Consider the following 26,965-nt stretch of genomic DNA (forward strand, 5'->3'; position numbering starts at 1 on the left):
ATAATAACAGCTAATGCATATAACATTAGATAACTCATTTAATCTTCAATCTTCATAACAGCCTTATGAATTGGGCACTGTGAATAACCCATTTTGCAGTTGATGAAATGGAGGACCGAGAGGTGAGGTAATCCGCCCAAGGTCACCAGCCCATGAGCGACAGAGCTGGGATACGAACCCAGGCAGTCTGGCCACTAAACTCGGAGTTAATGAATTGCTTCTCCTGTGTGTTGTCTGTTCAGGTCTGGGTGTGCAGAATCAACATGAGCAATGCTGTTAAGCCCTCCTGGGAACTGGAGAAGTGGTACGTTATCGGTGGTACCCATCTAGGACCTCTTGGCCTCCTGTACATGGGTGTAAGCATCTGAGGCACAAATGAAGGTTTATGTTATTACTCAGTGATAAGTTTTTTATAAAAACAAAACACTTCATTGAATTAACATAATATAATAATTCCTAAGGTTTAATTACCATAAAGAAAAGGATTCATCATAAGAACAAGATTTAAGGAAATACAATTTGTTGCAAACAAGCACGTTTCTATCAGGCTCTGTAAAAACAGTTCCTCCCTTAGCTGACCCTGGTTCTTTCTGGACTGGAATTCCAAGATTATAGCAAGTTATATCAGATGTTAAGAAACATCTGGACTTTCTTAAGCTCTACATATATTAGGATTTTGCCAATGGAATGTAGGTGGAAATGATGTATACTAATTCTAGTTTGAAAACCCAATGAATAATCCTTCATCCACTCTTTTCCATGCATTAAATGTCATGCGTTTCAATGACAGTATTACAACAGGACAAAAGCCTGGGTGTCTGAGCCACCACTCTGTCTACATCAGGTTGTGATGTGAAATAGAAATGAACCTTTGATGTGCTAAGCTACTAGGATTTCAGGCTTATTAGTTACTGCAACATAACCTAGGCCATCCTAAGACTGAGCTTGGATAAGTTTTTTTTTTTTTTAACTTCTCTGAACCTCAGTTTCTTCATTAAAAAAATGTTAATTGTAGTAATTATTGTTGTAGTCAAGGCCATATTCACTGTAAGTAACCTTCTTAGGCCAACTAAATCAGAAAGGGAATTTGTTGGAAAGATTCAAGGGGATCTCATGAAGTCCAGTACCCACTGCAGAGGACAGCTTACAAAGGACACATCCTTCTTAGTTCCAGCATTATCATCCAATTCACTAGTGTCTCTGTGTCTCAAGCTAAGTTCCCAGGACAGAAAATCTGATTGGCTCACCTTACATCAAATGTCTACCTCTGATCCAGTCAGCTGCAGCCAGAGACAGGGTCACACAAGCAAATGTGTCTTGAATCTTCCTCTTATGAGCAGGGTGCACTTTTCTCCAAGATGGGGATCATGGGCTGAGCAGATACCTCAAAGATATCTGCCATGCTACACACAGGGATGTTGAGGTTACATGAAAAGGCATATGCCGGGCTGATTCTGCATTGTGAGGAGCTTGGAAGTCACCACTCCAGCCTAACTGCAAGTGAAAAGCTGAAAAGGCTGAAAAGTCAAAAACTCTTCTTGGGTCCATAAGAGAAGGAAGGACACAGGGCAAATCATTGCCCCCAAGGTTGGCGAGACAGGTGAAAACAGGCAGTCACATCTCACCAGAGCAAAGACTCATGAAGGGAAATTGCTGCAGGGGCCAGTGCTGGGGTCTAAAGCCTAAAATGTAATTAACAAATTGCTGGAAGCTCAGCGTGGACAGTTCTGAGAGTTAAAAACTCCAGGGTGACCTACAGGGGGCCCCCCCCTATTGTGAGTTTTACCTCTAGGAGCTTGACCAGGATCCCACAGTGAATGCTGGAGAAGATACTGGGCTTCTGGCTGGGGATGGGAAAAGGGAACATTTTGAAACACACCAGAGTTCGCTGTTCTTAACAAGGCCTGCCCTCAGGGGACATTAGTTAACTAGAGCAACCCAATCAAGGATTATCAGTCTTAACTGACCTGGTGTAGGGAAATACCCAACTCTAGCCCATTCTAGCCATCCCATACCACTTAAAGGGGGAGAAAAAAAACGGAGAAACACTTGTGAAGTTCACAATCTAGAAGCACAGGCTCACTAAACGCTGAGACCTAATCACAGGACTAGGTCCCCCCCCTCACATCTCACCACCTCCTTACTAAAGGCCTATTTACAGCAGTTCCTTTTATCCAGTACACTATGTCCAGCTATCAAGAAAGAATTACAAGGCAAACCAAAGGGCAAAAAACCATAGTTTGAAGAGACAGAGCAAGCTTCAGAGTAAGACATGGCGGGGATGTTGGAATTACCAGCCCGGGAATTTAAAACAATTATGATGGGACTTCCCTGATGGTGCAGTGGTTAAGAATCTGCCTGCCAATGCAGGGGACATGGGTTCGATCCCTGGTCCAGGAAGATCCCACATGCCGCGGAGCAACTAAGCCTGTGCGCCACAACTACTGAGCCGGTGTGCCACAACTACTGAAGCCTGTGCACTCTAGGGCCTGCATGCCACAACTACTGAGCCCGTGGGCTGCAACCACTGAAGCCCACGCGCCTAGAGCCTGTGCTCTGCAGCAAGAGAATCCTCTCAATGAGAAGCCCATGCACCACAACAAAGAGTAGCCCCCACTCACTGCAGCTAAAGAAAGCCCGTGTGCAGCAACAAAGACCCAACACAGCCAAAAATAAATAAAATCCAAAAAACAAAAATAAGACTATGATAAATTTGCTAGGGACTCTAATGGATAGACAGCATGCAAGAACAGATGGGCAATGTAAGCAGAGAGAAGGAAATCCTAAGAACCAAAAAGAAATACTAGAGATTAAAAAAAACATTGTCACAGAAATGAAGAATGGCTTTGATTGGAATTTGATGGTCATGGCTGAGGAAGGAATCTCCGAGCCTTAGGATATATCAATAATCTTTGAAAACTGAAAAGCAAAGAAAAACATAGACTGGAAAAAAAAAACTAACAAACAAACCAGGATATCCAAGGACTGTGGGACAACTACAAAAGATGTAACATGCATATTGGGAACATCAGGAGAAGAAGAAGAAAGAGAGAAAGGAACAGAAGAAATATTTGAAATAATAATGACTGAGAATTTCCTCCAAGTTAATGTGAGACACCAAACCACAGATCCAGGAAATTCACAGAGTAACACACAGGATAAATGCCAAAAAACCACACCTAAGCCTAACATCATCAAACTACAGAAAATCAAAGATAAAGAAAAAATCCTGAAAGAAGCCAGAAGAGGAAATAAACATCTTACCTACAGAGGAACAAAGAATTACATCTGACTTCTCCTCAGAAACCATGCAAACAAGAAGACTTGGAGTGAAATATTTAAAGTGTTTAGAGGAAAATACCCATCAACCTTTGAATTCTGTACCCTGTAAAATTATCCATCGAAAGTGGAGAAGGACTTCACTGGTGGTCCACTGGTTAAGACTTTGCCTTCCAATGCAGGGGGTGTGGGTTTGATCCCTGGTCAGGGAGCTATAATCCTACATGCCCCATAGCCAAAACACCAAAATGTAAAACAAAAGCAATATTGTAACAAATTCAATAAAGACTTCAAAAAAAAAAAGTGAAGGAGAAACAAAAACTTTCTCAGACTAACAAAAATTGAGGGCATTTGTTGCTAGTAGGTCTTCCTTGCAAGAAATGTTAAATGATGTTCTTTAGAGAGAAGGAAAATGATATAGGTCAGAGGCTTGGATCTACATAAAGAAAGGAAGAGCGTTGAAGAAGGAAAAAAAGAAGATAAAATAAAAACTTTTATTTTTTATTCTTAATTGATCTAACAGAAAACAGTTTTTTCAAAATACTGATAGCAAGAATGTATTCAATTACGACTTATTCTTTTTTTTTTTAATTTTTATTTATTTATTTATTTATTTATGGCTGTGTTGGGTCTTCGTTTCTGTGCGAGGGCTTTCTCCAGTTGCGGCAAGCGGGGGCCACTCTTCATCGCGGTGTGCGGGCCTCTCACTATCGCGGCCTCTCCTGTTGGGGAGCACAGGCTCCAGACACGCAGGCTCAGTAATTGTGGCTCACGGGCCCAGCTGCTCTGCGGCATGTGGGATATTCCCAGACCAGGGCTCGAACCCGTGTCCCCTGCATTGGCAGGCAGATTCTCAACCACTGCACCACCAGGGAAGCCCCACGACTTATTCTTAATTGATCTAACAGACAACAGTTTGTTCAAAATAGCAACAATGCATTCAATTATATCTGCTTATGTATATATCATATATATGCACTTATGTATGCTTACATATAAGTGAAATGAATGACAGCAATTATACAGGGACAGGAGGATGGAATTAGAATTATTTTGTTATTATAAGGTACTCACAACTACCCATGAAGAGGTATATGTTATTTGAAAGTGAAATTGGATTAGTTGTAAATGTATATTGCAAACTCTAGGGAAAGCACTAAAAAAAGTAAAAGGAAGTATAATTGATATGCTAAGAAAGGAAAGAAAAGGAAATCATATAAAATGACTAGTAAAAAATCACAAAAGGCAGAAAAAGAAAGGAAGACAACAATAGGAACAAAGAATAAGGGCAAAAAATAGAAAATAGTAACAAATATGGTTACTATTTTCCCTTAATCCAACTGTATCAATAATCACTGTGAATGTCAATGATCTAAATACACCAATTAAAAGAGTGGATTGAAAACATGACCTAACTATATGTTGTCTACAAGAAACCCACTTTAAATATAAAGACACATATAGATTAAAAGTAAATGGATGGAGAAAAATATATCATGCTAACACTAGTGAAAAGAGCAGGAGTAGCTATATTAATGTCAGAACATACTTCAAAGTAAGGAAAGTTATTAGGGATAAAGAGGGGTATTACATAATAATAAAGGAGTCAATTCTCCAACAAGACATAATAATGTATGTGCCTAACAACAGAGCATCAAACTACATGAGGCAAAATGGATAAAACTGTAAGGAGGAAGATGAATCCACTATCATAGCTGGGGATTTCAACGCTCAGAAATGGAAAGGCCCAGCAGGCGAAAATCAATAAGCACATAGTTGAACTTAACACCATTTATCAACAAGATATAATTGACATCTACAGACTACTTCATCCAACAACAGCAGAATACACATTTTCCTCAAGCTTTCATGGAACATTCACCAATATAGACCACATTCTGGGCCATAAAACACACCTTAACATATTTAAAAGAATAGAAATCACACAATGTCTGCTTTTAGACCACAATGGAAATAAACTAGAAACCAACAACAGAAAGATAAGTGGAAAATCCCAAAATACATGCAGATTCAATAACATACTTCTAAATAACATATGGATGAAAGAAAAACATCTCAAGAGAAATTTCAAAATATTTTAAACTAAATGAAAATAAAAATACAGCTTATCAAAATTTGTGGAATACAGTGAAAAGCAGTGCTTAGAGGGAAATTTATAGCATTAAATGCATATATTAGAGAATAAGAAAGATCTAAAATCAATTTAAGTTTCCACCATAGGAATCTAGGAAAAGAAGAACAAATTAAACCCAAAGTAAGCAGAAGAAAGGAAATAATAAGAATTAGAGCAGAAATCAATGAAAGTAAAAATTAGAAATCAATAAAGAAAATCAACAAAACCAAAACCTGGTTCTTTGAAAAGATCAAAAGATCTTATCAATTGATAAGCCTCTAGCCAGGCTAACTAAGAAAAAAGAGAGAAGACATAAATTACTAGTATCAGAAATAAAAGATGGGACATTACTACAGATCCTTTGGAAATTAAAACGATGATGAAGGGGACTTCCCTGGTGGCCCAGTGGTTAAGAATCTGCTTTCCAATGCAGGGGACACGAGTTTGATCCCCGGTCAGGGAACAAAAATCCCACATGCTACAGGGCAATTAAGCCCACATGCCACAACTACTGAGCCCACATGCTCTGGACCCTGCATGCCACAACTAGAGAGAAGCCCGTGCTCTGCAACAAAGAGCCCATGAGCTGCAATGAAAGATCCTGCATGCCACAATGAAGATCTGCATGCCACAACTAAGACCTGATGCAGCTAAATAAATAAATAAATAAATAAATAAATAAATAAATTAAAAAAAAGCAAAACATATGTTTAAAAAAATACATGAATAAAAAAAAAAACGGATGATGAAGGAATACTATGAACAGCTCTATGCCCACAAATTTGATAACCCAGATAAAATGGATCAAATAACTTGAAAGACACAATCTGCCAAAACTCACACAAGAAGTAGATGATATGAATAAGCCTATATTAAAGAAATTGGATCAATAATTAATACCCTCCAAAACCAAAAGCACAAAGCTCAGATGGGTTTATTGGTGAATTCTACCAAACATTTAAGGAAGAAATAATATCAATTCTTTACAATCTCTTTCAGAGGATAGAAGCAGAGGAAATGCTTCCTAACACATTCAATGAGGCCAACATTCCCCTAATACCAAAACCAGGCAAAGACATTACAAGCAAAGAAAACTACAAACCAATATCTCCCATGAACATAGATGCAAAAATCCTTAACAAAATATAAGCAATTTAAATTTAAAAACTTATAAAAATAATTATATACCATGACTAAGTGGGATTTATCCAGGTAGGCAAGGCTGGTTCAACATTTGAAAATCAAATAATGTAATCCATCACATAACAGACTAAAAATGAAAAATCACAAAATCATACCAATAGATGCAAAAAAAGCATTTGACAAAATCCATTTAAGATAAAAACTCTCAGTAAACTAGGACTAGAAGAGAATTTTCTCAACTTGATAAAGACTGTCTATAAAAACCCTACAGATAATATCATATTTAATGATGAGAAACTCAAAGCTTTCCCATTAAGATCAGGTACAAGTCAAGGATGTTCCCTCTCACCACTTATTTTCAATGTCATACTGGAAGTCTTTGCTAATGCAATAAGGCAATAAAAGAAAATAAAAAATATACATATTGGGAAGGAAGATATAAAAGTGCTTTTGTTCACAGATGACATTATTGTCTATGTAGAAAATCCAAAAGAATTGACACACCAAAAAACTCCTGGGACTATTAAACAATTATAGCAAGGTTGCAGGATTCAAGGTTAATATACAAAAGTCAATTGTTTTCCTATATACCAATAATGAATAGGTGGAATCTGAAATTAGAAACATAATACCATTGACACTGGAACCTAAAAAAATGAAATAGTACAAATCTAACAAACAAAATGTGTAAAAGATCTGTATGAGGAAAACCACAAAACTCTGATGAATGAAATCAAAGAAGAACTAAATCAGTTGATAGACTCAATATTGTCAAGATGTCAGTTCTTCCCAACTTGTTCTATACATTCAATTCAATCCCAGTCAAAATCCAAGCAAGTCATTTTACGGATATTGTCAAACTGATTCTAAAATTTATATGGAGAGACAAAAGACCCAGATTTGCCAACACAGTATTGAAGGAGAAGAAAGAGTTGGAGGACTGTTGCTACCTGACTTCAAGACTTATGATAAAGCTACAGTAATTAAGACAATGTGGTACTGTATTGGCAAAAGAATAGACAGATAGGTCAATGGAACAGAATTAAGAGCCCATAAGTAGACCCCCATAAATATAGTCAACTGATCTTTGACAAAGGAGAAAAGGCAATAAAATGGAGTAAAGAAAGTCTCTTGAACAAATAGTGCCAGAACAACTGGACATTCACATGCAAAAAAAAGAATCTAGACACAGACCTTACACCCTTCACAAAAATTAACTCAAAGTAGATCATAGGCCTAAATGTAAAATGCAAAACTAAAACTCTTAAAAGATAATATAGGAGAAAACCTAGATGACCTTGGGTATGGTGATGCCTTTTTAGATAAGTACCAAATAAACAATCCATGAAGGGAGTAATTGATAAGCTGGAATTTATTAAAATTAAAAACTTCTGCTCTGGGAAAGATAGTATCATGAGAATGAGAAGACAAACCACAAACTGAGTGAAAATATTTACAAAAGACACATCTGATAAAGGACTGTTAATCCTTAAAACTGAACAATAAGAAAACAAAAAATGGGCCAAAGACACCTCACCAAAGAAGATACACAGATAACAAATAAGCATATGAAAATATGCTCCACAGCATATGTCATCAGGAAAATGCAAATTAAAACAACAATGAGACATTCCTACACACCTATTAGAATGACCAAAATCCAGAATACCAAATGCTGGTGAGGATGTGGAGCACCAGGAACCCTCATACATTGCTGGTGGGGAATGCAAATTGGTGCAGCCACTTCAGAAGACAGTTGGAGGTTTCTTACAAAGCTAAACATACTCTCGCCATATGATCCAGCAATCACACTCCTTGGTATTTACCCAAAGGAGCTGAAAACTTAACATTAGTACAAAAACCTGCAGACTGTTGTTAATAGTAGCTTTATTCATAATTGCTAAGACTTGGTGGCAACCAGGATGTCCTTCAGTAGAGGAATGAATAAATAAACTGTGGTACAGCCAGACAATGGAATATTATTCATTGCTAAAAGAAATGAGCTATCAAGCAATGAAAAGACATGAAGGAATCTTAAATGCATATTACTAAGTGAAAGCAGCCGATCTGAAAAGGCTACCTACTGTATGATTCTAACTATTTTACATTCTGGAGAAAGCAAAACTACGGAGGCAATAAGAATATCAGTGGTCACTAGGGGTGAGGTGGTGGGGAGCGATGAAAGGCAGAGCACAGAGAATTTTTAGGGCAGTGAAACTACTCTGTGTGATATTATGATAGATATAATTATACAATTGTCCAGACCCACAGAATGTACAACACCCATAGTGAACCTTAAGGTAAACTATGGATTTTGGGTGATAACGATGGGTTAATGTAGGTTCATTTTTGTAAAAAAAAAGAAAAAAAAAGAAAAAAAGAAAAAAGAAATACCATTCTGGTGAGTGATGTTGATAACAAGGAAGGCCATGCATGTGTGGGTACAGGGGGAAATGAGGAATCTCTGTACCTCCTCGCAATTTTGTGGTAAACCTAAACTACTCTAAAAGATAAAGCCTTATATATATATATTTTTTTAAAAAGCATAGTATGATGAGAATATAAGTAAATGGTGCAATGGGTACCAAAGAATTAAACTATAGTTCCAACATATGCCAGTCCCACTTTAACTTTATTTTTGCATTTGAAGAATGTATATAGCACTTTCCTACATATTTTTATACATTGAAAACTAGACTTGGTATCTTGGTAAAACTATGTTATAGGAAAGCAGAAATTGTATTTTTTATTTTTTATCTTTGTTTTCTGTTATCCTACAAAGCTGATGCTTAAGCATCAAGCTGGTTTCACTGGCACATGAGAAAAGGAAGATGTGATCTGCAAAGAAACAGAGTTCCTATGTGAAGCTGTTTAGAATGGCACTCAATGTTCAGTGCTCAGGTATGTAGTAAGTACTGTAGTCCTATGGGGGCAAGTGTGTAGGTATTTTGAAACATTTTGGCATAATTGTAAAATTTTTTGCATTTTTAACCTGATGGCATTATTTCCTTTTTTTTCCGTTTTTTTCAAATTTATTTATTTATTTACTTTTATTTTTGGCTGCGTTAGGTCTTCGTTGCTGCCCGCTGGCTTTCTCTAGTTGAGGCGAGTGGGGGCTACTCTTCGTTGCGGTGTGCCGGCTTCTTACTGTGGTGGCTTCGCTTGCTGTGGAGCACGGGCTCTAGGCGTGTGGGCTTCAACAGTTGTGGCACACGGGCTCAGTAGTTGTGGCACACAGGCTCAGTAGTTGTGGCTCACGGGCTCTAGAGCGCAGGCTCAGTAACTGTAACGCACGAGCTTAGTTGCTCCACGGCATGTGGGATCTTCCCGGACCAGGGCTCGAACCCATGTCCCCTGCATTGGCAGGCAGATTCTTAACCACTGCGCCACCAGGGAAGCCCAGCATTATTTCTTATAATAAAACCTTTTCTGATTGAAAACTTCAAAAACGAAGTAAAACAAAAACCTATGTTGGGGACTTCCCTGGTGGTCCAATGGTTAAAGACTCCACGCTTCCAATGCAGGGGGCCCGGGTTCAATTCCTGCTCAGGGAACTAGATCTCGCATGCTGCAACTAAGACCAGGTGAAGCCAAATAAATAAGTATTAAAAACAAAACAAAACAAAAACCAAAAAACCTATGTTGGGATTACATAAAGCATCTTAGCAGAGTTCTGCTAACAAAGAATGGTCCCTCAGCTGATATTCTAGAGGCACATTCCAGATCCTTGTCTTTGGGTGGAGGGTCCTGAGGCAGGAGCAAGATTGCCCCAGCCATTAGGACGGTCTGCTTGACCTTATTTACTTAGACTGAGGTCTGTGAGCATCTTTCACTAAGCAGAGCAAAGCCATAGATAGCTTTGTGGTCACCAGTGTATCCTTGGCACTGAAATAGATGTGAGCTGGATGCTCTTCTACCTTCCTCCGGGCTTTCGCCACAGCTGCTCTTTCAGTTTCCAACCTGTTCTGTGCCCTGAAAGAACTTTGGCATTTGCTGAAAGGTCATCAGCTGCAATTTTAGACCATTGGGTAACAAACTTCTGACATTTAAATGCAGCTGCAAAGTGGTGGGATTGCTGTACCGCCTGTCAGCCTGGGCTGGACGGTGACAGAAGTAGCAGCCCCTCCCTCAGATCCCTTTATGGACGAGTGGTTGACTGCTTATAAAGGACACCAGCCAATACTCTCCCTTCTGACTCCCAAATTATCTAGTCTTGCTCATTCTTAACATCCACAGTGTGCTGGGCACCAGGGATTCTCCAGGCAGTTGTGCTGAAGCACTAGTTTGTTTGTTAGTTTACTTCCAATCTCTTGTGAACAAATACATAATAAAAATTAACTAGATGGGCTTCCCTGGTGGCACAGTGGTTGAGAATCTGCCTGCCAATGCAGGGTACACAGGTTTGAGCCCTGGTCTGGGAAGATCCCACATGCCATGGAGCAACTAGGCCCGTGAGCCACAATTACTGAGCCTGCGCGTCTGGAGCCTGTGCTCTGCAACAGGAGAGGCCGTGACAGTGAGAGGCCTGCGCACCGCGATGAAGAGTGGCCCCTGCCTGCCGCAACTAGAGAAAGCCCTTGCACAGAAACGAAGACCCAACACAGCCATAAATAATAAATAAATAAATAAATAAATAAATAAACCCAAAGTTAAAAAAAAAAATAGATGTAACACTCAAGATTTCAGCTTAAAAAAAAAAATTAACTAGAAAGGCTAATAAACACGTGGAAAGATGCTCAACATCACCAATCATTAGGGAAATGCCAATCAAAGCCACAATGAGATACCATTTCATACCCATTAGGATGCTAGTTATAAAAAAACAAACAAACAAACAAAAACAGAAAATAACAACTGTTGGCAAGGATGTTGAGACATTGGAACCCTTGTGCACTGCTGGTGGGAATGTAAAATGGTGCAGCCACTGTGGAAAATGGTACAGTGATTCCTCAAGAAGTTAAACATAGAATTACCATATGATCCAGCAATTCTACTTCTGTGTATGTATATACCCCAATAAAACTGAAAGCAGGGACTTGAACATGTATTTGTCCTACTGTGGACATGATAGCATTATTCACAATAGCCAAAAGGTGGAAACAACCAAAGTGTCCGTCGATGGATTAATGGGTAAACAAAATGTGGTATATCCACCAATGGAATATTATTCAGTCTTAAAAAGGAAGGAAATTCAGACACATGCTACAACATGGATGAACCTTGAAAATATGATGCTAAGTGAAATAAGCCAGCCACAAAAGGAGAAATATTGCATGATTCCACTTATATGAAGTACCTAGAATAGTCAAATTCATAGAAACAGAAAGTAGAATTGCTGGTTGTCAGGGACTAAGGATTGAGGGGGAAGAGAGAGTTATTGTTTAATAGGCACAGAGTTTCACTTTGCAGTAAAATGACTTTTTAAAAATGTACAGTTCTCTGAATTTTAACACATGTATGGGTTCAAGTTGCCATCACCGTAATCAGGATACAGAACAGTTCCATCAGGCAAAAAATTCCCCATCCTGTCCTCCCTGCCTCACACCAACTATCCCCGGCAACCATGAAGTTGGTCTCTAACTCTCTAATTTTGTCTTTTTGAGAATATCATGTAAATGGAATCATACAGCATATAGTCTTTTTTTTTTTTTTTTTTTAAAGTATTTGTTTATTTATTTATTTATGGCTGTGTTGGGTCTTCGTTTCTGTGCGAGGGCTTTCTCTAGTTGTGGCAAGCGGGGACCACTCTTCATCGCGGTGCGTGGGCCTCTCACTATCGCGGCCTCTCTTGTTGCGGAGCACAGGCTCCAGACGCACAGGCTCAGTAATTGTGGCTCACGGGCCCAGCTGCTCCGCGGCACGTGGGATCTTCCCACACCAGGGCTCGAACCCGTGTCCCCTGCATTGGCAGGCAGACTCTCAACCACTGCGCCACCAGGGAAGCCCGCATATAGTCTTTTAAGACTGGCTTCTTTCACCCAGCATAATGCCTTTGAGATTAGTCCCAGTGCCACATGTAACAATAGCTTGTTCCTTTTTATTGCTGAATAGTGTTCTATTTTATGGATCTACCACAGTTTCTTTACCACCATTGAAGAGCATTTGGGTGTTAGCAGTCCCTGACAATTATAAATAGAGCTGCTATAAATATTCACGAATGGGTTTTGGTGTGAACATACAATTCATTTCTCTAGGGAAGATGTGACAGTCCGCTCTGAGTGGCATCGTTTTGTACCACCACGGGGGAAACCCTCTTAATCAGATGATGACATTCGACTTCAAAGGAAATCTGGAAACCAATCAGCCAGGCCACTCTCTTTATCTTGTAGCCATTTACTGGCCCAGAACTCCTAATATTCAGCCACTGCTCTTTCTATAATTATGTCTGAAGAATCATGGTTGATCTCCCATGTGAAAGACAAAACTGATTTATGTATTGGTGGCAACATGAAACATCAGGATCAAAGAAAGTTCCATTCTACAGTCCTCACAATTTCCAGAAGCTTTTGGGGAAGAAAAAGAAAGTTTTCCAATTTAGACCCTGGTGATGTCAAAATTAAAATGTTCTGACATAGAAGCTCCTCTTCTAGGGCTGTATCTTACTGAAGCCCTCACACAAGCACATACACAAAGGTAAGGATCTTGGTGCAGCATTGTTTGAGGAACAAATATTTCAAAAAAAACTGACTGTCCACACGTGGGAAAGCAGTATGTCACTGTGTGTCGACACGGATGTATTTCCCAGCTGTTTTGCTGTGGCAGACACTTCCGATTGGTTGATTCAATATCAGTGCCGGACTCTTGGCAGCAAAACATCATCATATGCCGTAAATCTGGCCAATGCTACAGAAGTGGAAGGCTACTTGGGGTGGGGGTGCAGGGTAGGCAGAGGGTGTTTCTGGGGAACTATTTCTTTCCTAATAAAAGGGAACGGGTGTGGTTGCCCTTCTCCCCTCTTTCTGTCTTCAGATGTTCAGAGCTGTAGTGGTCATTTTGTGCCCGTGAGATGATAAGCTTGGAGGCAAAAGCCAGCTGACCGAGGATTATGGAGAAGAGACAGAGAGGGGTTCCTAATGGAACTTTTGACCAGATAAATGAATGCCAGCTGCTGCCTCGGAGAAAATATGAGACAAATGAACCCCACATATTTAAATCACTCTACGTTTGCTATTACTTGCAGCTAAACACATGCTGATTGAAGTAACTGTCAAAGGAAAAAAATCAACTTGCACAGCAATGTGCATATTGTCCTATTTTGTAAAATGAAATTGTATATGTATACATGATAGTTATACATACATCAACAAATGGGAAGGGTAATAACAACTAGCAAGTATTGAGCACCTACTATGACAGGCACGTCTTATCACTTTAATCCTCACAACCACTCTGTCAGGTAGATGTTTTATTGCTATCACCATTTACAAGTGAGGAAACTGAGGCTTCAGGAGCTTTTCCAAACTGTACAACTAGCAGATGACTCGCCTGGGACTTGGAGCCAGGTGTCTCTGCCCCTAGAGAAAGTGCTTGAACCACCCTATGCAGACCTCCTCCCCTGTTTACAAATACAGACCCCCACCACCTCTAATGCAGTTATTTCTAGGCAGTGGGTTGGAGGATGGGCTGGTTCTGTAGTGTTTCCTTTTCAATAAGCAAGCATCATTTTTGCTATAAAAATGCAAATCTAGAGAAATTGAAAAAATAAAGAATTGATAAAATAACCCTAGTGCTAGGCACTAGGAATATTTTTTTCTTCCAGATTTGAATACCTATTATAAATATCCATCCAATCATACATGCTTTTTGGAATTTAAAAGCATCCTTTTCAAACATGAAAGAACCCTGGCTAAGAAGTCCCAGGACTGCCATTATTTTGTTATGTGACCTATACCCCAGATAAGATATCTGCCAATCTGCCTCCTGCAATGTGAGGGAATGGGGCCCTGCAGTAGATACATGTGAAGAAACCTTCTGAGTCTTTGAATAAGAGGGTTTTATGGATCTTTTTCTTGTTTTTTTTTTTTTTTTTTTTTTTTAGTGGCTGTAATTCTCATCTCTTACCTTTACTAAACGGTTGCTTCTTAGGATCTTTAAAGAAAAAGTTTCGTCAAGAAAAAGTAGGTCTGTGTTTCCCGGCTGCCGGTTTCTATTTACAGCTTGGCAGCCTTCAGATCAGCCAGGCCCGAGAGGTTTCCTTGAGGACTCGCCCAGTTATTTCAACCACGTGGCCTGGGGCACTTTCCCTTAAAGGTCCTGGCACGGCCAGTACAGATTTCTAATCAGCTCTGATACCGCAGAGCCACTGAGCAGCCCTTAGAGATAAGGCTTTCTTCTGCAGGGAGAAAAGGATTTGAAAAACTACCCGCCGCAATGGGGGACAGAAGCCCCTTCGCAACGGACATGCTCACCCTGACCCGCTACGTTATGGAAAAGGGGCGTCAGGCCAAAGGCACCGGGGAGCTCACACAGCTGCTCAACTCCATGCTGACGGCCATCAAAGCCATCTCCTCGGCCGTGCGCAAGGCCGGCCTAGCCCATCTGTGAGTCTACCCCTCCCACACACCACCCCCCCAGCCACCCCGGCGACACGCAGCGACGGGGGCCCAGGTGGGGGTGGGCAGAGCTCTAGGTGCTTGGGCCGAAACTGGCTCAGAAGTATTAGCCCCTGTGCCCTGGAGGGAAGTTGCCTTAAAGTTTCTGCCAGGTGTGCTTTGATAAAGGGGCCTTTGACTTGTTTCAAGAAAGAAACAAGATACTTGGAGACATGCTATCGAGAAAAAGTATATAATTTTCCCAGTTACCATGTATTATAATGATAACAAGCTCAGGGGCTTGTTCCATTGAAACATATCCTGAGTTATCGTGACTTGTGCTTGCATTCTCACTGGCACAAAGCAACCGCCAGGAGGCTTGAGAGGACGCTTGACGCCCTTTGCAGATATGAGCGTTTTATTACCATGACCTTTGCCCATAGTCATTAGGAGGTAGAAATCATTTACTGAATCCCAGGGCCCGTCGTCCATCTCCTTTCTCACCATCGAAAAGAGTCTTTTGCTTTTAAAACAATATTTTATTTCTTCTCTGTGACTCAATCTTCTCTCCACTTGGTGTGCCGGAAGCTGGGAGGTGCTGGGCCCGGGAGGAGGGCATGCAGAGTGTTCTCCCACTTTGCTCTCTTGGTCCTTTACCCAAGTTCATGCTACAGCTGCTGATTCTCACAGCCAAGGGTCCAGTTTAAGTCTGTGGTGAAAAGAAGCAGTCTTTCTTTGGGCTTCCATTTTCCTGGTAGCAACTGCCATGGAGGTCCTCGCAGAAGATGAAGGGACCCATTGTTGTTATTATTGTTATTATTCCAAAATGAAGAAATAACAAAGTCCAATAATTTGAAATATTTATTCTAACAACTTAGTACTTTTAACACACAAAAAATGTGATAATTACAGACTTTATTTATATAATACTTTGTGACTCAGTAATGAGCTCCAAGTTAAAGGTGATTGTGACTGGTTTTCCCCCTGTCTGTGTATTGCTATAACTGTATGAGTACCTCATTTGGCAATAATGGCCAGCTCTACCTTTAAAGACCTTCATGAACGTGAGACACAGCTACTTGCCTCTGTTCTGCTCCTATCTGGTGGTGAGCTGGGCTACGCATAGAGCAGTTTCCTGGGTTGCCTGCTGACCTCTCAGTGTTACCCATGTTCATGGGCTCCCCAGTGCAGGGGGGCTGGGCTGGGCAGGGGCTGCTGTGGTGGGGTCGTACTAATCGCTGCAGAACTCTGACTTTGTGGCCATGGAGTGTCCAGAGGACGTGGACTCAGCGGTTGGATAATTCAGGTGCTCCTCTGACTTGGTTTTCTCTGCCATGTGATCATGGTCAATGATCTACTCTCGCTAGGGCCTGTAAAATTGTAAAACGGTTTGGATACTAATAGCACCTAACTCGTAGCGCTAGTTGTAAGGCTTAGTAGGTCCATGTGATGATGACTTCGACAGTGCCAGCCCCATAATAAATGCTCCTTATTACTGTGGTTCCAAGCCCGAACCTGGGGAAATTTGCCGGCTAACAGGGCGATGTCGCTGACTCACCACTAGGTGGCAGGCGCAGTCCGTGGAAACAAGACGTCAGGATTTCGCATTTTCTCGGAGGCTGAGGCAGGTGTCCTCCGTAAAGCAGAGACCACGTATTTTGCCAATTCAGGTGGCATCCTTCCCTGGGTGCCTCTGTAATAGATACCCAAAGTGTCAGTGGGAGAAGTCCATTGGCTGGAAATTCCTTCTTTCTAATAAGATGCTGAGATAATTTTAAGAGGACCCTGGACTTGCTTCTCAAAGAGCTGAAAGGTTGCATCCTATCCCAGAGCAATTCTGCTCATGAAAATGGGACTTTAACATATTCCTGCCACTTTCCCATTTAGGGGGCCTCAAGCCCCTCATTCCTTTGCTTCCTCTTTTTGGGAAGACGTTTCTAGGCACCTGCTCGATAAATGCAAAACGGATCAGAAAGTCTCATATTTTTCTTCTTTTTTCTCTGCTCCTTTCTGTAGGAAGAAGGGAATGCTAGAATACCACCCCTGGAATCCTCTCCACGGCTTTCTAGTGTCAAAACAGCAGAACAATCCATTAAAAAATTATCAGTAAAGCTTAAATGTTAGTTAAGATCGTAAAAAATACTCTTACCGGTTAAAAAGCGCTTTTCTGCCTGTGATCTAACTTGGAGCAGTTGTCAGGCAATTAGATCTCATTGTGATGATCTTCCATTCTTTCTGAAAGGAGGGGTGTGGATGGTGGGAGGCGCTAGGCAGAGCAGAATGCCCCACACCTGCAGGGAGGGTGCAGAGGGTGGGCTGAGGGGCGGGATAAGGGCGGGGTTGTTGTGGAGGTGGAGGAAGTGTTTGCAAAGCACAGGACAGAGAGCCTGTTTCTCAGCTCCACCACCCACAGGCCTCGGGCACCCCAGCTCTTCATTCTCTGGTAGAAGCCGCATCAAGATTCCAGTTAAACAAGAGGACTGGGTTTGTGGACCCTTTAAATTCTGATGCAAAATAACCCAGTTTTGTGGTTGCTGTTGTGTGTTTGTTTGCTTTTATTTTGAACCAGAAGGTACAGTCTTTGAGGTGAGGCCACCAGTATTGTTTTCCAAGGCAGATCTCATCACATCAGACATCAAGTGATGGGGGGATCTGTGGGGGAGGGGAGAGGCTGTCAATCAGGGAAAAGGGTGGGAAATGAGTTGTCCCCCGCCCCGGCTTAGGGTGAATCAGTGGATCTCAACCCTGGCTACCTGTTAGAGCCGCCTGAGGAGTCCTTCAACAAATAAATGGCGTTAACAAAAAGGAGAGGGAGGGAATTACTTTCCTGCCATCCATTCTTCATAGTTCAGTGAACGTATATTGAGCGCTGTGGAAACAAGTACAGTGAGTCACAGCTCTTGCCTTCGGTGAGCAGATAATCCAGCAGGAAGGACATTCCCACAAACAGATTGTGAGCTGCTCTGGAAAGGCTGACAAGGCTGTATCTGGTGTGTGTGGCACCAGGGAAGCTTCTGGAAGAGGTTAGGAGGGCAAGTAGAAGAAAGCTGTCTGTGGGCAGAAAGCACTCCCATGGGGGGGATACCATGAGTGAAGGGGGAGAGGAGAGAAGCAGCTTGCTGGGTGCTGGTGGCCTCAGGACCTTGGTGGCTGTTGGCATGAGAAAGGCTTGAGGGGGGTGATAGCCATGTGGCTCACGGAGAGAAGAGCATGGGGGGTGGGGGACAGGGAACCCAGGGGTCTGTGTAAGGCAGGTGTGTGCCCGTTGGGTTCCAGAGGCTGAGACTGAGGGTGAGAGGGCCAAGAGGCAAGGCCAGTGTGGGACCAGGCCTTCCTTGGTGCGGCCTGAAACCCACTGTGGGGGGCCTGGGGACTCTGGAGAGACAGGGGTGATCTGACTGATTTTAGAAGGATCCCACCCACGAGGGTGGGAGCTGGAGACTTTTTTTTTTTTTTTTTTTTTTGGCCGAGCCACGCAGCTTTCGGGATCTTAGTTCCCCAACCAGGGATCAAACCCAGACCTGGGGAAGTGAAAGCACTGAGTCCTAACCACGGGACCCCCAGGGAATTCCCTGGAGACCTTTGCATAGCAATCCTCTAAAACACAAAGCCTCCAGATAGAATTCTTACAGTAGTGTTCATTCTTACATTGCTTGGAATGGTGGTAAAGAATCAAATCAAACTAGTTAAGTCTGTCCCCCACTTTCCTTCTTATTCAAGTAATGCCAAGCTACAGCAGAGCAAATTTTAATTCAGCCCAGCAGGCCACTATTTGAGGATAATCAACAAATACTAGAAATTCCAGGGCTGGAAAGCCACGGTCCTTTACTTTTTAGAGTTATTAATTTTGGCGATGTGTCTGACTTTATGAATTCTGTCTCCCAGGGCCGGGGGCAGGGTTGCTCGTTAGTAAGATTGAATTCTGGTTAGTTTTACTGGGATGACGAGGGACTTAGGACAATATCCCTGAGGTGTAAAGGAAGCAAGCGTAAGAACCAGCGCTGTGAGAGAGGACGCACTTGGTCGTATTTATAATTTGGAGACTCTGGAGCCCTGAAGGGAAAAGAGGGATACAGGGGTGGTATCTTGGCGTCTGGGCATCTTTGCTGGAGTCCAAGCTCCCTTCCTGATTTCCTCCAGCCTTTTGTCTTCTTAGGTACGGAATCGCGGGAAGCGTGAACGTGACAGGGGATGAGGTGAAGAAACTGGACGTGTTATCCAATGCTCTGGTGATCAACATGCTCCAGTCCTCCTACAGCACCTGCGTCCTGGTCTCGGAAGAGAATAAAGACGCGCTTATCACCGCCCAGGAGAAGAGGGTGAGTGTGGCAGCCGGGCTGAAGCTCCTCTACTCACCAGTAGAGGGCGCAACTGAGTGGGGAAGACTTTGGTTGCCTTGCTTTTTTTTATTTCTGGTATTTCCCTCTATTGCTTAATTTTTTTATTTTCTGGAAACAAACAAGGGATTGCATACTTCTTTAGTTGGAAGCCTTATGCTGTCTAGTCAAACAGACTCAGTAATAGGGCAGTGATTCATTCAGGAAATAAATCAGAGTGCTTTACCGAAACTTCTCAGTGGATGGGATTCATCATGGGTTTTCACTTACTGTACTGGTAACAAGTCCCAACATTTTGGAGCGCTTGAAAATCCAGTCCAGTAAAAAGTAGAGTTCCTGTGGTACTATACCGTCTCTTAATCTTCTCATCCCCACTGTACTCTCAGCCCTTTCCCCAAGGGGGTTTGGTTCCAGCAGAGATTTCTTCATGCCTGACAAACTGTTAGACTAAAACATAAAAGAATTCGTAAAGATCGTTGCTCTGGCCTTAATGCAATGGTAAACTTGGTTAGTGCAGGGCATGACTGGGGAGGGTCTATATTCACTATGTTTTCACAGTTTATTAAAAAAAAAAAAAAAGCTGGTAGCCAAAATATTCAACCCATATTCAGCTGCAGTACAGTAATGCCAAATAAACGCTAAGACCGTTGGCCCTTGTTTTGTACAGTGGGTCTTGGGGACAAGGTGCCATTTCCTTGTGATTAGCTGAAAGGATGGAAAAATTAAAGTAAAACCAAATTTATTGAACACTTGCTGTAAGGTGGGGACTGTGCCAAAGCACGTTATACTTGTTGTCTCACATAATTAGGCTAAGTCACACCTATTATTTTCAATTTTCAATTTCCACCGATATGACCCTTGATTATCTCTCTGATCAAATCTCACATTTTCTTTCCCCGTTGGCCTGAGCTACACAGGTCTTCACGCTAGTTCTTGAATACTCCTTGCTTGTTCCCACATCAGCTCGTGAACCTTCTCCAGCATATGTTTGATGTTCAACAAATACCTGTTGAATGCATGCATGTATGAAATGAATGGGCTGAACTGGCTTATCTACAGGAGAATGGGGAATTTCCAAGTTTATGAATTCCACTGCCCCCCCCCCCGCCTCACCTCCTGTTGAACAAGGAAAAAAGAAAGGAGAAAAGGAAGGAAGAAGGAAGGAAAGAAATGAAAGAAAGAGGGAGAGAGAGAGAAAGAAAGAAAGAAAAGAAAGAAAGAAAGAAAGAAAGAAGGGAAGAAAGAAAGAAAGAAAGAGAAAGAAAGAAAAAGGAAGGAAAGAAAGGGAAAGAAAGAAAGGAAGAAAGCTCACATTAAGCTAGGGCATTACTCATTGGAAAGTCAGGGGAAAGTAGTTTAGTGGTGGGAAAAATGACTCCCATTTTACTTGATGCTTGATTACCAGTGTTTAATTAGCCAGGACACCCCAGTCCCCATCACTAAGGCTCTCACAGAACCTTGCACATAGGAGGCCTGTAAAAAGTATCTGGTGTTTTCTTTCCACCGAACTGCTGGTGACAGCAGCGTGAGTGGGCATGAGGGACATGGTATCTCAAGACCCTACCTACTCTGTCTCTGGTCTTCACATCAGCAAGGTAGGGTGGATGCAGCAAAACCCAGAGGTGTATTTTTATTCTCCTGATGTAGTCATACATACCAGTTATTTTAATAAGACAGACCCAGAGGCCCTGGGACATTGTTCTGAGATTTTCTTTCAGTAAAAATGTGCTAAAGTGAAAAAAGCCTGTCTGAGGAGAGGCTCAGAAGTACCAGTAAATCAATAGCCGACCTTACTGTGGACGTGGGTAGAGCTTGTCCAAGTTCGTCTTCAGCTTCTCCACCTCTTCCCTGCAAGGTGCCCATTTCAGACCTGGTTTCCTCTCACACCCGCAGCAGCTCTGAGTCCCCACTGGTCCCAGGTAGGAGGGGAGGGCAGAGCCAGGGCAGGTGGGAGGAGAGCTATTTGGAGGTGGGTGGGACCTCCATCACCCCCTGTGGGTGTCAACTAATCTGTTTATGGGCAGGCGAGCTCTGAGCTGCACAGTTAATGTATGCTGATACACTCTGCACTCCTTAAGTAATTGCATTTTTTGACGAGGATATCCCTTTGCTCTGAATCGCTTTTGGTGTAGTGTTGTCTGCCACACACAGCCACTTACACAGAGTATGTTGCTCGGAAGGTGACCTGATCAGGTGTTCTGCCCTCTGTGCATGTAGGGGAAATATGTGGTCTGCTTTGACCCACTGGATGGATCTTCGAACATTGACTGCCTGGCCTCCATTGGAACCATATTTGCCATCTACAGAAAGGTGAGTAAACAGTATGTTCTTTAACACTTCCTTCCTCTGGTGGTTCCAAACGTTCCTGGGCTGGGAGCCATGAGTCTGGAGTTCTCACCTCGGTCCTCCCACTAACCAGACACACCGTGGCAGGCAAGCCATGCACCTCGCTCTGCCTCGGGCTCCTCATTGAATACCCGAATCGGTCATTTCCTTCAGTCCTGTTCTCGCCGTTCCTAGGAAGGGAGGGTGAGCTGATAGATGAGGCCTTGTTTTGAAAATCTGGAGGCAACACAAATGCCAGACGTGGAATTAGGTTCCAGGTGGCATCTGAAGGCCCCTCTGTTCCTTCCTTGTGTACCTTAAATCTTACTGCGTTTGCTTTCTGCTGCTGCTGTAACAATTCACCACACATTTAGAGGCTTAAAACAACCTCCATTAATTATCTCCCAGTTCTTGGGTCAGAAGTCTGGCAGGCATGGCTGGGTTCTCTGTCTTGTAAGGCCAAAATCTTGGTGTCAGCCGGCCTGGCACCCTATTGAGAAGAATTCGCTTCCAGGCTCACTTAGGCTGTTGGCAAAATTCACTGAAATGGTCAACATCCATCCCCTCACATAGTTACAATTTGTGTGTGTGTGTGTGTGTGTGTGTGTGTGTGTGTGTGTGATGAGGACTTTTAAGATCTACTCTCACAGCCACTTTCAAATAAACGATACAGTATTTTTTTTAAAACATCTTTATTGGAGTATAATTGCTTTAAAATGGTGTCTTAGTTTCTGCTTTATAACAAAGTGAATCAGCTATACATATACATATATCCCCATATCTCCTCCCTCTTGCATCTCCCTCCCACCCTCCCTATCCCACCCCTCTAGGTGGACACAAAGCACCCAGCTGATCTCCCTGTGCTATGCGGCTGCTTCCGACTAGCTATCTATTTTACATTTGGTAGTGTATAAAAGTCCATGCCACTCTCTCACTTCGTCCCAGCTTACCCTTCCCCCTCCCTGTGTCCTCAAGTCCATTCTCTATGTCTGCGTCTTTATTCCTGTCCTACCCCTAGGTTCTTCAAAACCATTTTCTCTTTTTATAGATTCCATATATATGTGATAGCATACAGTATTGTTTTTCTCTTTCTGACTTACTTCAGCCTGTATGACAGACTCTAGGTCCATCCACCTCACTACAAATAACTCAATTTCATTTCTTTTTATGGCTGAGTAATATTCCATTGTATATATGTGCCACATCTTCTTTATCCATTCATCTGTCGATGGACACTTAAGTTGCTTCCATGTCCTGGCTACTGTAAATAGAGCTGCAATAAACATTGTGGTACATGACTCTTTTTGAATTATCGTTTTCTCAAGGTATATGCCCAGTAGTGGGATTTCTGGGTCGTATGGTAGTTCTATTTTTAGTTTTTTAAGGAACCTCCATGCTGTTCTCCATAGTGGCTGTATCAATTTACATTGCCACCAACAGTGCAAGAGGGTTCCCTTTTCTCCACACCCTCTCCAGCATTTATTGTTTGTAGATTTTTTGATCACGGCCATTCTGACTGGTGTGAGGTGCTATGTCATTGTAGTTTTGATTTGCATTTCTCCAATGATTAGTGATGTTGAGCATCCTTTCATGTGTTTATTGGCTGTCTGTATATCTTCTTTGGAGAAATGTCTATTTAGGTGTTCTGCCCATTTTTGGATTGGGTTGTTTGTTTTTTTGATACTGAGCTGCATGAGCTGCTTGTAAATTTTGGAGATTAATCCTTTGTCAGTTGCTTCATTTACAAATATTTTCTCCCATTCTGAGGGTTGTCTTTTCATCTTGTTTATGTTTTCCTTTGCTGTGCAAAAGCTTTTAAGTTTCATTAGGTCCCATTTGTTTATTTTTGTTTTTATTTCCATTTCTCTAGGAGCTGGGTCAAAAAGGATCTTGCTGTGATTTATGTCATAGAGTGTCTGCCTATGTTTTCCTCTAAGAATTTTATAGTGTCTGGCCTTACATTTAAGTCTTTAATCCATTTTGAGGTTATTTTTGTGCATGGTGTTAGGGAGTGTTCTAATTTCATTCTTTTACATGTAGCTGTCCAGTTTTCCCAGCACAACTTATTGAAGAGGCTGTCTTTTTTCCATTGTATATTCTTGCTGCCTTTACCAAAGGTAAGATGGCCATATGTGCATGGGTTTATTTCTGGGCTTTCTATCCTGTTCCATTGATCTATATTTCTGTGTTTGTTCCAGTACTATACTGTCTTGATTACTGTAGCTTTGCAGTATAGTCTGAAGTCCGGGAGCCTGATTCCTCCAGCTCCGTTTTTCTTTCTCAAGATTGCTTTGGCTATTCGGGGTCTTTTGTGTCTCCATACAAACTGTGAAATTTTTTGTTCTAGTTCTGTGAAAAATGCCATTGGTAGTTTGATAGGATTTGCATTGAATCTGTAGACTGCTTTGGGTAGTATAGTCATTTTCACAACGTTAATTCTTCCAATGCAAGAACATGGTACGTCTCTCCATCTGTTTGTATCATGTTTAATTTCTTTCATCAGTGTCTTATAGTTTTCTTCATACAGGTCTTTTGTCTCCTTAGGTAGGCTTATTCCTAGGTATTTTATTCTTTTTGTTGCAATGGTAAATGGGAGTGTTTCCTTAATTTCTCTTTCTGGTTTTTCATCATTGGTGTATAGGAATGCAAGAGATTTCTGTGCATTAATTTTTTATCCTTCTACTTTACCAAATTCATTGATTAGCTCTAGTAGTTTTCTGGTAACGTCTTTAGAATTCTCTATGTATAGTACCATGTCATCTGCAAACAGTGACAGCTTTACTTCTTCTTTTCCGATTTGGATTCCTTTGCTTTCTTTTTCTTCTCTGATTGCTGTGGCTAAAACTTCCAAAACTGTGTGGAATAATAGTGGTGAGAGTGGGCAACCTTGTCTTGTTCCTGATCTTAGTGCAAATGGTTTCAGTTTTTCACTGTTAAGAATGGTGTTGGCTGTGGGTTTGTCATATACGGCCTTTATTATGTTGAGGTAAGTTCCCTCTCTGCCTACTTTCTGGAGGATTTTTATCATAAATGGGTGTGAATTTTGTCAAAAGCTTTTTCTGCATCTATTGAGATGATCATATGGTTTTTATCCTTCAATTTGTAAATATGGTGTATCACATTGATTGATTTGCATATATTGAAGAATCCTTGCATTCCTGGGATAAACCCCACTTGATCATGGTGTATGATCCTTTTAATGTGCTGTTGGATTCTCTTTGCTAGTATTTTGTTGAGGATTTTTGCATCTATGTTCATCAGTGATATTGTCCTGTAGTTTTCTTTCTTTGTGACATCTTTGTCTTGTTTTGGTATCAGGGTGATAGTGGCCTTGTCGAATGAGGTTGGGAGTGTTCCTCTCTCTGCTATATTTTGGAAGAGTTTGAGAAGGATAGGTGTTAGCTCTTCTCTAAATGTTTGATAGAATTTTGCCTGTGAAGCCATCTGGTCCTGGGCTTTTGTTTGTTGGAAGATTTTTAATCACAGTCTCAATTTCAGTGCTTGTGATTGGTCTGTTTATATTTCCTATTTCTTCTTGGTTCAGTCTTGGAAGGTTGTGCTCTTCTAAGACTGTGTCCATTTCTTCCAGGTTGCCCTTTTTATTGGCATATAGTTGCTTGTAGTAATCTCTCATGATCCTTTGTATTTCTGCAGTGTCAGTTGTTACTTCTCCTTTTTCATTTCTAATCCTATTGATTTGAGTCTTCTCCCTTTTTTTCTGGATGAGTCTGGCTAGTGGTTTATCAATTTTGTTTATCTTCTCAAAGAACCAGCTTTTAGCGTTATTGCTCTTAGCTATTGTTTCTGTCATTTCTTTTTCATTTATTTCTGATCTGATCTTTATGATTTCTTTCCTTCTGCTAACTTTGGGGTTTTTTTTGTTCTTCTTTGTCTAATTGCTTTAAGTGTAAGGTTAGGTTGTTTATTTGAGATGTTTTGTGTTTCTTGTTTCTTGAGGTAGAATTGTAAGGCTATAAACTTCCCTGTTAGAACTGCTTTTGCTGCATCCCATAGGTTTTGGGTTGTCTTGTTTTCATTGTCATTTGTTTCTCAGTATTTTTTGATTTCCTCAGTGATCTCTTGGTTGTTAAGTAGTGTATTGTTTAGCCTCCATGTATTTGTTTTTTTGTACAGATATTTTCCTGTAATTGATATCTAGTCTCATAGCGTTGTGGTCAGAAAAGATACTTGATACGATTTCAATTTTCTTAAATTTACCAAGGCTTGATTTGTGACCCAAGATATGATCTAGCCTGGATTATATTCCATGAGCAGTTGAGAAGAAAGTGTGACAATATGGTATTATTAACTCTAGTCCCAATGCCGTACATTACATCCCCAGGACTTACTCATCTTGTAACTGGAAGTCTGTACCTTTGACCACCTTCACTCATTTCACCTACCCCACCCCTTTCTTCTGGAAACTACCAATCTGTTCTCTGTATCTATGAGTTGTTTTTTTTTTTTTTTTTTTTTAGAATCCACGTGTAAGTGAGATCATACAGTATTTGTCCTTCTCTGACTTATTTCACTTAGCATAATGCCCTCAAAGTCCATCCATATTGTCATGAATGGCAGGATTTCCTTGTTTTTCATTGCTGAATTTTATGTCTATATATCTGTGAAAGAGTGATTTCATGTCCTTCAGGTATATACCCAGAAGTGTAATTGCTGGATCTTATATAGCTCTATATTTAATTTTTTGAAGAACCTCCATACTGTTTTCCATATTGGCTTCACCAATTTACATTCCTCCAAGCAGTGCCCGAGGGTTCCCTTCTCTCCACATCCTCACCAACACTTGTTATTGCTGATCTTTTTGATATTAGTCATTCTGACAGGTGTGAGGTGATATCTCATTGTGGTTTTGATTTGCATTTCCCTGATGATTAGTGGTGTTGAGCACCTTTTCATGTACCCGTTGGCCCTTTGTATGCCTTCTTTGGAAAAATGTCTATTCAGTCAGATCATTTGTTTTTTTGCCATTGAGTTGTATGAGTTCTTTGTATATTTTGGATATTAATCCCTTATTCTATGTATGATCTCCAAATGTTTTTTGCCTTTTCATTTTGTTGATGGTCTTAATAGCTTCTTAAAGCCAACTGATTTAAAAACAAAGAGGAATAATGAGGGAGGCTGTGCATGTGTGTGGACAGGGAGTATGTGGGAAATCTCTGTATCTTTCTCACAATTTTTCTGTGACCCTAAAACTGTTC

At 41.3% G+C, this 26,965-nt stretch overlaps 1 protein-coding gene across 2 annotated transcripts in view; it reads left to right on the forward strand.

The window, feature by feature from the left end:
- Positions 1–14,822: 14,822 nt before the first annotated feature.
- Positions 14,823–26,965, forward strand: part of FBP2 (fructose-bisphosphatase 2) — a 39,036-nt gene continuing 26,893 nt past the window's right edge. For both annotated transcript variants that reach the window (XM_082401245.1, XM_082401246.1), the window contains exons 1-3: positions 14,823–15,096; positions 19,244–19,406; positions 21,642–21,734. In XM_082401245.1, coding sequence (XP_082257371.1) covers positions 14,927–15,096; positions 19,244–19,406; positions 21,642–21,734 — 426 coding nt within the window. In that variant the 5' untranslated portion in view covers positions 14,823–14,926. The remainder of the gene's footprint in view (positions 15,097–19,243; positions 19,407–21,641; positions 21,735–26,965) is intronic.

The sequence above is a fragment of the Balaenoptera borealis genome, assembly GCF_965194805.1.
Source record: "Balaenoptera borealis genome assembly, chromosome: 8".
NCBI classification, from domain to species: domain Eukaryota; kingdom Metazoa; phylum Chordata; class Mammalia; order Artiodactyla; family Balaenopteridae; genus Balaenoptera; species Balaenoptera borealis.